General features: G+C 40.2%; 1 protein-coding gene across 1 annotated transcript in view; it reads right to left on the bottom strand.

Annotated features, from left to right (window-relative positions):
• Positions 1-14674, bottom strand: part of LOC112077531 (filamin-A-like) — a 24654-nt gene that overhangs the window by 9236 nt on the left and 744 nt on the right. Inside the window, exons 2-7 of the mRNA XM_024144030.2 lie at positions 13185-13259; positions 12349-12449; positions 4035-4163; positions 3685-3858; positions 3348-3509; positions 2956-3159 (exon numbers count right to left, since the gene is read on the bottom strand). Of these exons, the coding sequence (XP_023999798.2) occupies positions 2956-3159; positions 3348-3509; positions 3685-3858; positions 4035-4163; positions 12349-12449; positions 13185-13259 (845 nt within the window). The remainder of the gene's footprint in view (positions 1-2955; positions 3160-3347; positions 3510-3684; positions 3859-4034; positions 4164-12348; positions 12450-13184; positions 13260-14674) is intronic.

Below are 14674 nucleotides of genomic sequence, written 5' to 3'. Positions count from 1 at the left end.
TCGAGCGTTCTGTACGTAACTTGCTATTGCTACTTCAGACATCTAAAAGAGAGAGAAACAGCTCACTGAACATTACTCGCCCTAGCAGAGCTGGTTAGTCTGTTACAGTATGTTTTCTAGAGTGTTGGTGACTGAACGTGTGCTGTTAGATTGGTAGTTCGTTAATTCAGAGCGTTTCCGTTTCAGAGCGTTTCGCGTTCAGAGCGCACACTGGACGCTCTGGCCAATGAGTAGGGGTGGTTCCGAAGGTCTGACCTACACAACGACAGTCAAGCACCCTGACTGGCTAACATTGGCTAGCTACTTCCAAGACACATAAATGAGAAACACCCCCTCTGACTATTTTCCTCATCCTAGTAGAGCTGGTCAGGCAGTTTTCATGTTATCAGAGTGTTGGTGACTGTAACTGTGGGCTGCTGGCAACAAATTGAATTACGCTTTGTTGCCAATGTTTACTGACACCGAAAATATTGAACAGGTGTTGAGCGTTCAAAATGCATCAGTTATTCTGTGCTCTGGCACACTAAGACAGGAGTATTTTGTGTAAGAAATGTAGCTAGATAGCTAGCTAGATAACAATGAATCCCAAGCATGAATAACGTTAATTTAAGCAGAGCCAGCCAGCTACACGTTAGCTAGGCTAGCTAACAGTACACTAACTTGAAATGAAAAATACTTTGTAAATTAATGGAGTCTTTTGTTAAGACATGTAGCTAGTAAGCTAGCTAGATAAACAATGAAATCCAACGATGACATAACGTTAATTAGCGAGCCAGCCAGCTACGGTTAGTAGCTAGCTAACAGTACACTAACTTGAAATGAAAATCTTTGTCAAAATTAATGGAGTCTTTTGTTAGAATGTAGCTAGCTAGCTAACAGTACACTAATAAATGAAATATGTCAATTAATGAGTTTTTGTTAAGACATGTGCTAGCTAGCTAGCTAGATAAACAATGGACCGTAACCACAACTCTAGGATGTTACTACCCTGCATATCTGCAAGTAGCCAAACAGGTTTATGGCTATAACTAGTCAAGCATATGTGTCTGAGATACGAAGAGTAAGATCATACACATAATGTTAATAGCTAACTAAGCCAGCTAATGTTAGCTAGCTAACAGTACACTTGAAATTAAACCACTTTCTGTCAATTAGAACTGTGTAATATCTGAAAATGTAGCTAGACTATCTTACTAGTATACATCATGGTTTGACGCATCTCCTGTCTGATGCCATGCACGATGTAATTAGACTGGATTTTCTCCATCTCCTTAGCTATCATACTCGAATTCCACTTATTTCAAAACTTAGTGCTCCGAAAGTGGAGAGCATACACATAACGTTAACTAGCGAGCCAGCAGCTAACGTTAGCTAGCTAACAGTAGACTTTATCTTGACATTAGGTTTATGCGTTTTACAACACGATACATAAAAAAAGCCGCGTTTGACACGATTACCTAGACATACTGACCAGCTCCAATAGACAGACCGTGCTATATGGCAGACCAATCCAAACTCATCTCTCGGCATGTTCAGCCCACATTATCTCAACCAATCGTGGCTAGCGGGAAGGTTTGCTCACTTTTTCTGTGGCTAAACCAACTAGGCTCGGAATTTAACCATTGTATTCGTATTTATAGATGGATACAAGTTTGATATTAAGGTGAAAGTTCACATGTTACGAGAAGGCATTTCTGCAAAGAACGCATTTTTGATTTTAAAAAATGTACGTTCAAACAGCTCTCCTGTAAAGTTGTGAATTGCGACATACGGGTCACATATTTCCTACATGATAGTGTTGCTTTGTTGATATTGTGTCCTTTCTAGTCATCCTGTGAACCCCGTTCATTGCTGCTCGCAGCTATATTTACTCATTACTGTTGGGGTCAAGTTCTCTTTATAAAGTGTATCAAGAGTATCAGAGAAGGATACCCAGACAATTTCAAATCAACATGTAATTTCAACACTTTTCAATCAAAAAATCTAAAGTTAATGTTTCTCTTTGTTGTGATGTTAGTTAAATGTTTCTCTTTGTTGTGATGTTAGTTAAATCCCCAACTAAGAAGTGGCATTCTGACAGATGTACCAGAAAATCTTTGTATTCCATTGAACCCATTTCAGCAATTACTGGAGTGTGTTTGAGAGGTCACTACAAACGTTTTCACGGGAAAAAACAAATGGCACAAGCAAGAGTGGGATAGAGTCGCAAGAGTAAAATGAAAGCAATCAACCCGGTGAGATTTAAGAGCCAAGTGTATTTTGCACCCCTCAAACACATGAAGTAGATGGCTGATAAGGACAGCAGATGGTGAACTCACCAAACACCATCACTGACCTGCTTCGTGTGTGGCGATGAACTCACCAAACATTATCACTGACCTGCTTCGTGTGTGGCGATGATGAATTCACCAAACACCATCACTGACCTGCTTCGTGTGTGGCGATGATGAATTCACCAAACATTATCACTGACCTGCTTCGTGTGTGTCGATGAGGAACTCACCAAACACCATCACTGACCTGCTTCGTGTGTGGCGATGATGAATTCACCAAACATTATCACTGACCTGCTTCGTGTGTGGCGATGAACTCACCAAACACCATCACTGACCTGCTTCGTGTGTGGCGATGAACTCACCAAACACTATCACTGACCTGCTTCATGTGTGTCGATAAACTCACCAAACACACACCATCACTGACCTGCTTCGTGTGTGTCGATGATGAATTCACCAAACACACACCATCACTGACCTGCTTCGCGTGTGTCGATGATGAACTCACCAAACACACACCATCACTGACCTGCTTCGCGTGTGTCGATGATGAACTCAGCAAACACACACCATCACTGACCTGCTTCGCGTGTGTCGATGAMGAATTCACCAAACACACACCATCACTGACCTGCTTCGTGTGTGTCGAGGAACTCACCAAACACACACCATCACTAACCTGCTTCGCGTGTGTCGATGATGAACTCAGCGGGTTCGAAGGTTTTGGCCTCGCTGAGGCCCTGGCCAGTCACACACACCCGGCTGGCGTCGCCGATCCCTGATTGGCTGATCATCACAGTGATGGGGCTGCTGGGAATATGGTGTCTGTTTTTCTTGATGTTCACCAGGTGCTCTCCAATCTCCGTGGGAACAAATGAGATGCCTGGAGCAGGAAAGTTAGAGGCAGTGGAGCTTCTGAGAATGAGGACCACAATCTGTCAGTAGACTTTATTGTATTTTTATAGTTGGACTTATGGCTGAGGCATTTTAAATCAGACAAATGACAGTTGATAGTCTGTTTCTGTTTAACAGAGGAACACACACCATGTGCCCCAACACACACACACTGACCGACGTGTCCGTTACGAAGCATCTTGAGATGGCAGGGTTCCTCCTGGCCCGAGGGCGTGGTCAGACAAGCAGTCAGCTGACTCAGGTCCAACTCTCCGATGTCCAATGGGATGTCAGCAGCAGAGCCCACCTTCAGATGGGACATCCTCATAGAGTCATCACCTAGGAGACAGAGAGAATATTATAATTATGGGATGTCAGCAGCAGAGCAGTCACTTAGAGACAGACAGGGCAGGGGAGTCCATTGAAATATTTTTTAGAGGCTATTATATACATCCATTACATCCACACATTCTCATGTCCCCATTTTTCACATAAACCTTAAAGAATGTGTTACCTGTGATGCAGGCGGAGAAGGGGCTGCCTGGGATGTGTTTGTCATTGTATTTGACCAGGATGCTGTAGTCTCCAGGTAGGACAGGCAGGTAGGACACAGAACACGTTCCATCCTGGTTATCCACACAGCTAATGTCGGCTTTAGATGGACCGTCGATGGCCAGCGACAGACCACCTACCAGGAGAGAGATAAAATATATAAATTATACACATCAGCTCTGTTCGTGAACCAACACAGCTCATATTTATTGTGCTTATGATTGATTTATAATTTAACTGCTATTAATTGTGTGTTACGTGTGTGTTGATTGGCTGGTTTCCCATGAGTGCATGTGCTTGTGTGTGTCCTACCCTCTCCTGCATCCTTGGTGTTGGCTGTGAACATAGCAGGTTTGTTGACGGTCCCGTGGATAAGGCCCGGTCCGTACGCACTGACGTTCCCGCTGTTCACATAGTCCACATAGAACTGGAGGGGACTACCTGTTACAGAGAGAGAGGAGAAAGAGAGGGGAGAGAGTGGGGAGAGAGTGGGGAGGAGAGAGAGAAAGAGAAAAGAGAGAGGAGAGAGAGGAGAGAGAGAGAGAGAGAGAGAGAGAGAGGAGGGTGGGGGGGGGGGGGGGCAAGAATCAGCACATCCAGATCCAGACCAATACTGTTAGCTATCACAGGAGAGGTTCTTGGCCAAGTAATCAATCAATCAATCAAATGTATTCATAAAGCCCTGTTTACATCAGCCGATGTCACAAAGTGCTGTGCAGAAACCCAGCCTAAAACCCCAAACAGCAAGCAATGCAGGTGTAGAAGCTAAGGGTCCTAAATATTCTGAGATAACTTCCTCTTTTCCAAAAATATAGACCCTAAAGTGGTATGATGGAGCGAGTGGTGTAATTGGTATTGTTGAGCTAATTATACAGTGAATATCATAAGTATTCACCCCCTTGGATTTCTTCACAGTTTATTATTTTACGAAGTGGGATGAAAACAGAATTAATTGTAATTTCTTGTCAAAGATCTACACAAAATACTATATGATGTCAAAGTAGAAGATGAATGAAAAATAAAACCCTAATACACCTTGATTTGATAAGTATTCACCCCCTGAGTCAATCCATGTTGGGAACACCTTTGACTCAACAACCAACAACCCTCTAAATAAAGAGACTTATGTGACTGTTTATCAGAGGAGGAGAGGCTCTGGGAGTGTGGTGCCAGGAAAATAACCTCTCACTCAACGTCAACAAATCAAAGGAGATGATCGTGGACTTCAGGAAACAACAGAGGGAGCACCCCCCTGTCCACATTGACTGGACAGCAGTGGAGAAGGTGGAAAGTTTTAAGTTCCTCGGTGTACACATCACTGACAAACTGAAATGATCCATCTACACAGACAGTTTGGTGAAGAAGGTGCAACACCGCCTCTTCAACCTCAGGAGGCTGAAGAAATMTGGCTTGTCACCTAAAACCCTCACAAACTTTTACAGATGCACAATTGAGAGCATCCTGTAGGGCTGTATCACCGCCTGGTACGGCAACTACTCCGCCCTCAACCGCAGAGCTCTCCAGAGGGTAGTGAGGTCTGCACAACACATCACTGGGGGCAAACTACCTGCCCTCCAGGACACCTACACCACCCGATGTCACAGGAAGGCCAAAAAGATCATGAAGGACAACAACCACCTGAGCCACTACCTGTTCACCCCGCTATGATCCAGAAGACGAGGTCAGTACAGGTGCATCAAAGCAGGGACCGAGAGACTGAAAAACAGCTTCTATCTCAAGGCCATCAGACTGTTAAACAGCCATCACTAGCACATTATAGGCTGCTGCCTATAAACATAGACTAGGAATCACTGGCCACTTTAAGGAATGGAACACTAGTCACTTTAATCATGTTTACATATCTTGCATTACTCATCTCATATGTATATACTGTATTCTATTCTACTGTATCTTAGTCTATGCATTACTCATCTCATATGTATATACTGTATTCTTTACTATTCTTAATCTATGTTGCTCTAACATTGCTCGTCCATATATTTATATATTCTCAATTCGATTCCTTACTTATATTTGTGTGTATTGGGTATATGTTGTGAAATTGTTAGATATTACTTGTCAGATATTACTGCACTGTTGGAACTAGAAGCACAAGCATTTCGCTACACTTGCAATAACATCTGCTAACCATGTGACCAATAACATCTGCTAACCATGTGACCAATAACATCTGCATGTGACCAATACAATTTGATTTGATTGATTTTGAGAAGTCAACTGGCTTTACCCACAGTATTGTGTGTGTGTTTAGTATGGTGACTGCTAATTTAGTGTGTATATGGTAATGCTAATGTTAGTGTTGTATATTGTAATGCTAATGTTAGTGTGATATGTGTAATGTTAGTGTGTATATGTTGTACTGCTAATGTGAGTGTATATGTGTTACTGCTAATGTAGTGGGATATGTGGAAGGTTAGTGTGTATATGTGTGACTGTTAATTGTTAGTGTTGTATATGTGTAATGTCAGTGTGTATATGTGTCTGCCTAATGGTTAGTGTTGTTATATGTGTACTGTTATGTTAGTGTTATATGTTGTACTGCTAATGGTAGTGTGTATAGGTGTACTGTTAATGTTAGTGTGTATTATGTGTAAATGTTAGTGTGTATATGTGTAATGTTAGTGGTATATGTGTAATGTTAGTGTGTATATGTGTTAATGCTAATGTTAGTTTGTATATGTTAATGCTATGTTAGTGTGTATATGTGTAATGTTAATGTTAGTGTGTGTTATGTGTAATGTTAGTGTGTATATGTGGTAATGTTAGTGTGTATATGTGTAATGTTAGTGTGTATATGTGTAAGGCCTAATGTTAGTGTGTGATATGGTGTAATGCTAATGTAGTGTGATATGGTGTAATGTAGTGTGTAAGATGTGTATGTTAGGTGTGTGATTATGTGTAATGTTTAGTGGTATATCGGTACTGCTAATGTTAGTGTGTTATATGTGTTACTGGCTAATGTTAGTGTGTATTATGTGTAATGCTAAATGTTAGTGTGTAATATGTGTAATGTTAGTGTGTATAGTGTTACTGCTAATGTTAGTGTGTATTGTGTTATGCAATGTTAGTGTGTATATGTGTACTGCTAAGTGTTAGTGGATATGTGTAATGCTCATGTTATGTGTATATGTGGTAATGTAATGTTAGTGTGTATATGTGTAATGTTAGTGTGTATTGTTTGTACTGGCTATTTAGTGCTGTATATGTGTACTGCTAATGTAGTATGTATGTGTACTGTTTAATGGTTGTGTGGATATGTGTAATGTTAGTGTGTATTGTGTAATGTTATGTGTAATGTTAATGTTAGTTGGTATATGTGTAATGTTAGTGTTGTATATGTGTTAATGTTAGTGTGTATATCGTGTAATGTAGTGTGTATATGTGGTACTGCTAATGTTAGTGTGTATATGTGTACTGCTTATATGTTTGTGTGATATATGATGTACTGTTAATGTTAGTGTGTATACATGTGTAATGTTGTTTGTATATGTGTAATGCTAATGTTAGTGTGTTATGTGTAATGTTAGTGTGGATATGTGTAATGTTAGTGTTGTATAGTGTAATTGCTAAGGATTGTGTATATGTTACTGGCTAATGTTGTGTGTATATGTGTAATGTTAGTTGTGTTATATGTGTAATGTGTAATTTAGTGTGTATATGTGTATGTTAGTGTTATATGATGTACGTTAATGTTAGTGTTTATTATGTGTAATGTTAGTGGTATATGTGTGTACTGTTAATGTTAGTGGTTATGTGCTACTTGCCTTAAAAAAAAAAATTGTTATTGTGTAATATGGTTGTACCTGCTAAATGCTTAGTGTGTTGCTATATGTGTAATGTTAGTGTGTATCTGCTGGATATGTGTAATGTTAATGTTTAGTGTTGATATGGTATGGTTAGTGTGTATATGGTAATGTTAATGTTAGTGTGTATATGTGTAATGTAGTGTGTATATGTGTACTGTTAATGTTAGTTGGATATGTGTACTGTTATGGTTAGTGGCTATTATGTGTATGGTAATGTTAGTGTGGTATATGTGTTTAATGTTGTGTTATATGTGCTACTGTTTAATGTTAGTGTTTATATGTGTAATGGAGGGTGTATATGTTACTGTAATGTTAGTGTGTTTATGTGTACTGCTATGTTAGTGTTGATATGGGTCTGTTAGTGTTGTAATGCTAATGTTAGTGATATTTGTTTTGGTGTACGGCTAATGTTAGTGTGATATGTGTAATGTTAATGTAGTGTATATGTTAATGTTAGTGTGTATATGTGACTGTTATGTTAGTGTTTTATATGTGGAATGTAGGTGTATATGTTTGTACGGTTTATGTTAGTTGTTTATGTGTACTGCTAAGTTAGTGTGTATATGTGTACTGTTAGTTAGGGTGTTATGCGAAGGTTGTGTGATATGTGTAATGCTCATGTTAGTGTGTATATGTGTCAATGCGAATGTTAGTTGATGTATAGGGTAATGTTAGTGTGTATATGGTGTACTGGTTAAATTGTAGTGGTGTATATGTACTAGCTAATCTTAGGTGATATATGTGCTAATGTTAGTGTGATATGTGACTAGGTAATGTTAGTGTAGGTATATGTGTTTTTTATACTGTTAAGGTTAGTGTTGTATATAGTGTATATGGTGTATGTTATATGTAGGTGCTCATAATGTATACTGCTTAATGTTAGTGGTGATAGTGCTAAGGTTAGTTGTGTATATGTGTACTGTTAATGTTAGTGTGGTATGGTACTGTTAAATGTAGTGTGTATAGTGTACTGTTAAATGTTAGTGTGTATATGTGTAATGTTAGTGTGTATATGGGTGTACTGTTAATAGGAGTTTAGTGTGTAATAATGTTGTACGGGTTAATGTTAGTGGACTGCTAATTGTTAGGTGTATATGATGTGACTGTTTGAATGGTAGTGTGTATATGCTGATACTGTTAGGGTATATGTGGTAATGCTAGATGATTGAGTGTGTTATGTGTACTGCTAATGTTATGTGTATATGATGTACTGTTAATGTTAGTGTGATAGTGTTACTTAATGTTGTGTGTAATTGCTACTGTTAATGTTAGTGTGTATAGTGTACCTTTATTTAGATGTTGTATATGTGTACTGTTAATGTAGTGTGTATATGTGTTACTTGTTATGTTAGTGTGTATATGTAGTACTGCTAATGTTAGTGTGTATATGCTGAATGTTAATGGTTAGTGTATATGTGTGTAAGTGGTGATATGTACTGCTAATGTTAAGTGTTTATATGCACTGTAATGGTAGTGTGTGATATGTGTTACTGTTTAATTGTTAGTGTGTTTATGTGCTACTGGCATAGTAGTGAGTGTGTATATGTGTACTGTTAGTGTTAGTGAGGTTAATGCTAAATGTTCTGGTGGTGTATATAGATTAATGCTCAATGTTATGTTGGATATGTTGTAATGCTCATGCGTAGTGTGTATATGGTAATGCTAAGGTAGATGATGTATATGTGTAGATGTTGGTGATTAGGTACTGTAATAATGTTAGTGTGTATATGTGTACTGCTAATGTTAGTGTGTATATGTGTTAGGTTAAGTGTGTATAGTGCTACTGTTAATGTTAGTGTGTAGATGTGTACTGTTAATGTTAGTGTTGTATATGTGTATATGTGTACGTATAATGTTAGTGTGTATATGTGTACTGCTACTGTTAGTTGTATATGTTGTAAGGTTAGTTGTGTATATGTGTACTGTTAATGTTAGTGGTGTATATGTGGACTACGTGCTTATGATTAGGTGTGAGATATTGTGACTGTTACTTGTAGTAGATGTAATGTGTAAATGGTAGTTGGTGTAAATGGTGTACGTTAATGTTAGTGGTGTATGATGTGTAACGTTAATGATTGCTGGTGGTAGCTGCTAATGTTAGTGTATATGTGTACTGTAATGTTAGTGCTGTATATGGGTACTGTTAGTGTGTATCACGGTATAGCTAATGTGTGTGTGGTATAGGTGTGTACAAATGCAATAGATTAGTGGTGTATTGATGTACTGTTAATGTTAGTTGTTAATGGTGTTCTGGTAATGTTAGTGGTATATGTGTACTGTTAATGTTAGTGGTATAGTTACTGTTAATGTTAGTGTTATATGCTGTAACTGTTAATGTTGGTGTATATGTGTACTAGTTAATGTTAGAACCAGTGTGTATATGTGTATCTGCTAATGTTAGGTATTGTGTATGTTAATGTTAGGGTTTAGAATGTGTAATGTTAGGTGGTTATATGTGTACTGTTAAAGTTAAGTGTTTATATTGTGTACAGTAAGTGTTATATGTGTTACTGTTTAAGTATGTGGTTATGTGTAGCTGCTAATTGATTAGTGTGTATATGTGTACTGTTAGTGTTAGTGTGTAATGCTAATGTTGGTGCTGTATATGTGTAATGCTAATATGTAGTGTGTATATGTGTAATTCTCGTGTTACGTGTATTATGTGTAATGCTAAGTTAGTGTGATATGGATGTTAGGGGCTGTATAATGAGTACTGTATATATGGTAGGTGAGTATTATGTGTACTGCTTAATGGTAGTGTGTTATATGTGTAATTTAGTTGGTGTATATGTGTACTGTTAATGTTAGTGTGTATATGATGTACTTTGAATGTGTGATGTATATGATGTATATGATGTACTGATTAAATGTAGCTGTTTATAGTGTACTGCTAATGTTAGTGTGATATGTGTAATGTTAGTGTGTTATATGTGTACTGTTAATAGGGTATATGTACTGGTTAATGTTAGTGTATAATGTGTACTGTTAATTTAGTGTGTATATGTGTGAATGTTTAGTGTGAATATATGTGTACTGGTTAATGTTAGTGTGATATATGTGTACTGTTAATGTTAGTGTGTACTGCCTAATGTTAGTGTAGTAATATGTTACGTGTTAATGAGTGTGCTATATGGTGTACTGTTAAGGGTTATATGTGTAATGCTAATGTAGTGTGTATATGTGTACTGCTAATGTTAGTGTGGTATACTGTGTACTGTTAATGTTAGTGTGTTATGGGTGTACTGTTAGGTTAGTGTGATATATGTGTATGTTAATGTTAGTGGGTATATGTGTATGTTAAATGTTGACTGTGTATATGATGTACTGTAATGTTAGTGTGTATAGGGTGTACATGTTAATGTTAGTGTGTATAGGTACTGCTAATGTAGTGTGCTATATGTGTACTGCTAATGTAGTGTGGATATGTGTACTGTTAATGTTAGTGTGTAAAGTGTACTGCTAATGCTAGTGTGATATGTGTACTGTAATGTATGGTTATATGTGTACTGTTAATGTTAGTGTGTATAGGTAACTGTTAATGTAGTGTGTATAGTGTACTTAATGTTAGTGTGTATCACTGGTGTTGTCCGTACCAGGGTGTGGTTCCTGTCGTTTTGATGTCCATCTCGTGCAGGCCGACCTCAGTTGGAGCATATTTAACCGTTACTGTCCCATCCTTATTGTTCTAAGACTGTGAGTCTGGAGCTTCCGGCTTGTCTTACCTAGACGGCATGCGCACCTCACCTGGGGACGATGATAACGGTTAGACAGGGCAGGGCCTTGTTTTTGGTCGTTGAAAAAATCGCTGTTTTGTTTTGGTGTCGTGTGCAAAAGTGTGTCTGTGGTGTGGTTGGGTGTGGGTGTGTGTAGGTGTGTGTGTGTGAGTGATGTAGAGGTGTGGTGTGAGTGGAATGGTGTGCTGTGATGCTGTGTGTGGGTGGTGTGTGTGTGTATGTTGTCTGTGAGATATGAAAAAGTGTGTGGACTGTGTGTGTGTGCTGATGATGTAGTGTGTGTGTGTTGAAAAAAATCGCCGTTTTGTTATGTTGTCTGCTGTGGTCTGTGTGCTCTGTGTGATCATGTTGTACGGTGAAACTGTGACGAATGTGGTGTGTGTGATGTGGTGTGTGTGTGTGTGTGTGACGTTGTGTGTGTGGCTTGTGTTGGGGTGTGTGTCTTTGGTGTCTGGTGTGTCTGAGTGCTAGTGTGGTGGTGTCTGTGTGTGTCCGTGGTGTTCTGTGTGTCTGCTGTGTGTGTGTAGTGAATGTGTGTTTGTCGTGTACGCTGTGTGTGGTGTGATGTGTGTGTGTCTTCGTGTGGTGGTCTGTGTTGTCTGTGTGGGTGTGTGTGTGGGTGGTGTGTGTTGTGATTGAGGTGTGTTTGTGTGTGTGTGTGTGTGTGGGTGTCTTGCTGTGTCTGTGTCTGGTCTGTGTGGTGTGGGATTGTCTGTCGATGATCTGTGTGTCGTGTTGTCTGTGTGTAGGTGTGTCTGTCTGGTGTCTGTGGTCTGTGTGTGTGGGTCTGTGTGTGGTGTGTGTGTGGTGTGTGTGTGCTGTGTGTGGTGTGTGGTGTGTGTGTGTGTGTGTGTGTGTGTGTGTGTGTGTGTGTGTGGTGTGTGTGTTGTGTGTGTGTGTGGTGTGTGTGTGTGTGGTTGTCTGTTTCTGTGTTCTGTGGTCTGTGTGTGTGTGTGGGTGTCTGTCTGTGTGTGTCTGTGTGTTGGTGTGTGTGTCTGTGGTGTGTGTGGTGGGTGTGTGTGTGTGTGTGTGTAGTGTGTGTGTGTGGTGTGGTGGTGTTGTTACCTGTGATCTTCTCCCATCTGGATGGTGAGGGGATGATCAGATCAAACGGCCGGAGTCCCTCAACGTCCAAACCGTTTCGTTCGCATTGGCCCGTCTGTTGCCTAGAGGGGCACGAGGTCAACGAGAGTCTTGAGGGGGAGGTTGGGTAGGAGGGGAGGAGGCTGAGGTATGGGTTGGGTGAGGAGGGGGTTGAGGGGACTGAGGTATGGGGTTGGGTAGGGAGGGGAGGGGAGGAGGGAGGACTGGGTTGGGTAGGAGAGGGGGAGGGAGGGAGGGATGAGGTATGGGGTTTGGTGAGAGGGTGAGGACTGAGTATGGGGTTGGGTGAGGAGGGGTGAGGGACAGGTTGGGGTTGGTGAGGGGTGAGGGGTGAGGAGGATGAGGTATGGGGTTCTGGTAGAGTGAGGAGGGATGAGGTATGGGGTTGGTGAGGAGGGGTGAGGTATGGGTTTGGTGAGGGGGTGAGGAGGGGTGAGGTATGGGTTTGGTGAGGGGGTGAGGAGGAATGAGGTATGGGGTTGGTGAGGGGGGTGAGATATGCAGGTACAGACAGCAGAATAGACTAGCTGAAATGAGAAGGCGATACGGACCAAACACCAAAACATACAACACACAAGATGATGATGATGATGATGATTATGATGAAGAAGATGAACCCACCGACATTGACACTGAGAGAATTACATCATAACATAAGAAACAGGCAGACAGACGATATATAGACACAGGGTGGCCATTTTGTCAAATGTGGAGTCACATTAATGATTCACAAAATAGCCACTAATCCTCTTGTGGGGGCGAGAGAAGAGAGGAGAGAAGAGAGGAGAGACCAGTACCGAGGGTTGTTGACTGTAGTACTGTGGTAGTTGTTCCTGTTGGAGGAGCTGATCTGAGGGGGATCCTTCCAATGCCTGAGGGGGAGGAGGGTGGAGGGGAGCAGGTAAGGAGGGAGAAGGGGAGAGGAAGGAGGGAAGAGGAGAAAGGGATAAGAGGAGGAGAGGTAAGGAGGGGAGTGGAGAGGAATAGAAGAGATGTGAGTTTGTCTGACTAGGCTCTGGGGTTTACGAGGGCTCAACATTACACAACGTTCACATAGAAATGTGTAGTCTAGAACAGACATGATTGTCTGTCAGAAGGTGTCAGATCTATTGGTTACATTTCTATCTGCAACGTTCTGTCACATCCACTAGACCAACGAGTTCTGTGTCTCTGGACAGTCCAATGAGCAGCTGCTGTAGAGAGAGGGTGGGCCAAGAGGTCTCATTAACCAATCAAATTAACACCTGCAAAGACCACAGGTTTTAAAATCTGTGTTCAAATACTATTGCAAATATCTCAATGATTTACACATACATTCGAGGTAAGTAATCAGATATATTGAATTTGAAAAGACAAATAGTTCAAAATGTAAATGTATTTGTGAGTACAGTTGTAAAGAATTTGAAAAATGCATTTAACCCGGGCATTTTAAACCGGGTATTTAACCCGTTTTTTAAATCCAGGGATTTAACCTAGGTATTTAACCAAGGGATTTAACCTGGGTATTTAACCCAGGTAATTAACCTGGGTATTTAACCTACGTATTTAACCTGGGTATCTAAACAGTGTATTTAAGCTAGGTATTTAACCTGGGTATTTAACCTAGGTATTTAATCTAGGGATTTAACCTGGGGATTTAACCTAGGTATTTAACCCGGGAATTTAACCTAGGTATTTGACCCAGGGATTTAACCCGGTTATTTAACCTAGGAATTTAACCTAGGTAATTAACCTAGGTATTTAACCTAGGTATTTAACCAGGGTATTTAACCAGGGTATTTAACCTAGGTATTTAACCAGGGTATTTAATTTAGGAATTTAACCAGGGTATTTAACCTAGGTATATAACCAAGGGATTTAACCGGGTTATTTAACCTMGGTATTTAACCTATGTATTTAACCTAGGCATTTTCAATAAGAATTTGGAAATCTATTTGGTTTTTACAAATAACCATTCAAATAGTCAAATAAAAGAACTTGTATTTTCAAATACACAGAAACAAGTATTTGAAATACCGTATACTCAAATACACATGTATTTGAAGCCAGGTCTGATGTACATCTGCGTGTATTTGTATGTGAGTGACTGCGTGTGTCTGTATGTGACTATGTGTGTCCGTATGTGTGTGTGTGTGTATGTCTCGCTCTAAGTACCGTGACCAGGAAGGAGCTGTTGGGGATGAGTTACGTATCGTGACCAGGAAGGAGCTGTTGGGGATGAGTTACGTACCGTGACCAGGAAGGGGCTGTTGGGGATGAGTTACGTACCGTGACCAGGAAGGAGCTG

This window comes from Salvelinus sp. IW2-2015, unplaced genomic scaffold (genome assembly GCF_002910315.2).
Source record: "Salvelinus sp. IW2-2015 unplaced genomic scaffold, ASM291031v2 Un_scaffold4659, whole genome shotgun sequence".
NCBI classification, from domain to species: domain Eukaryota; kingdom Metazoa; phylum Chordata; class Actinopteri; order Salmoniformes; family Salmonidae; genus Salvelinus; species Salvelinus sp. IW2-2015.
This window is presented reverse-complemented; position numbering and strand designations above follow the sequence as displayed.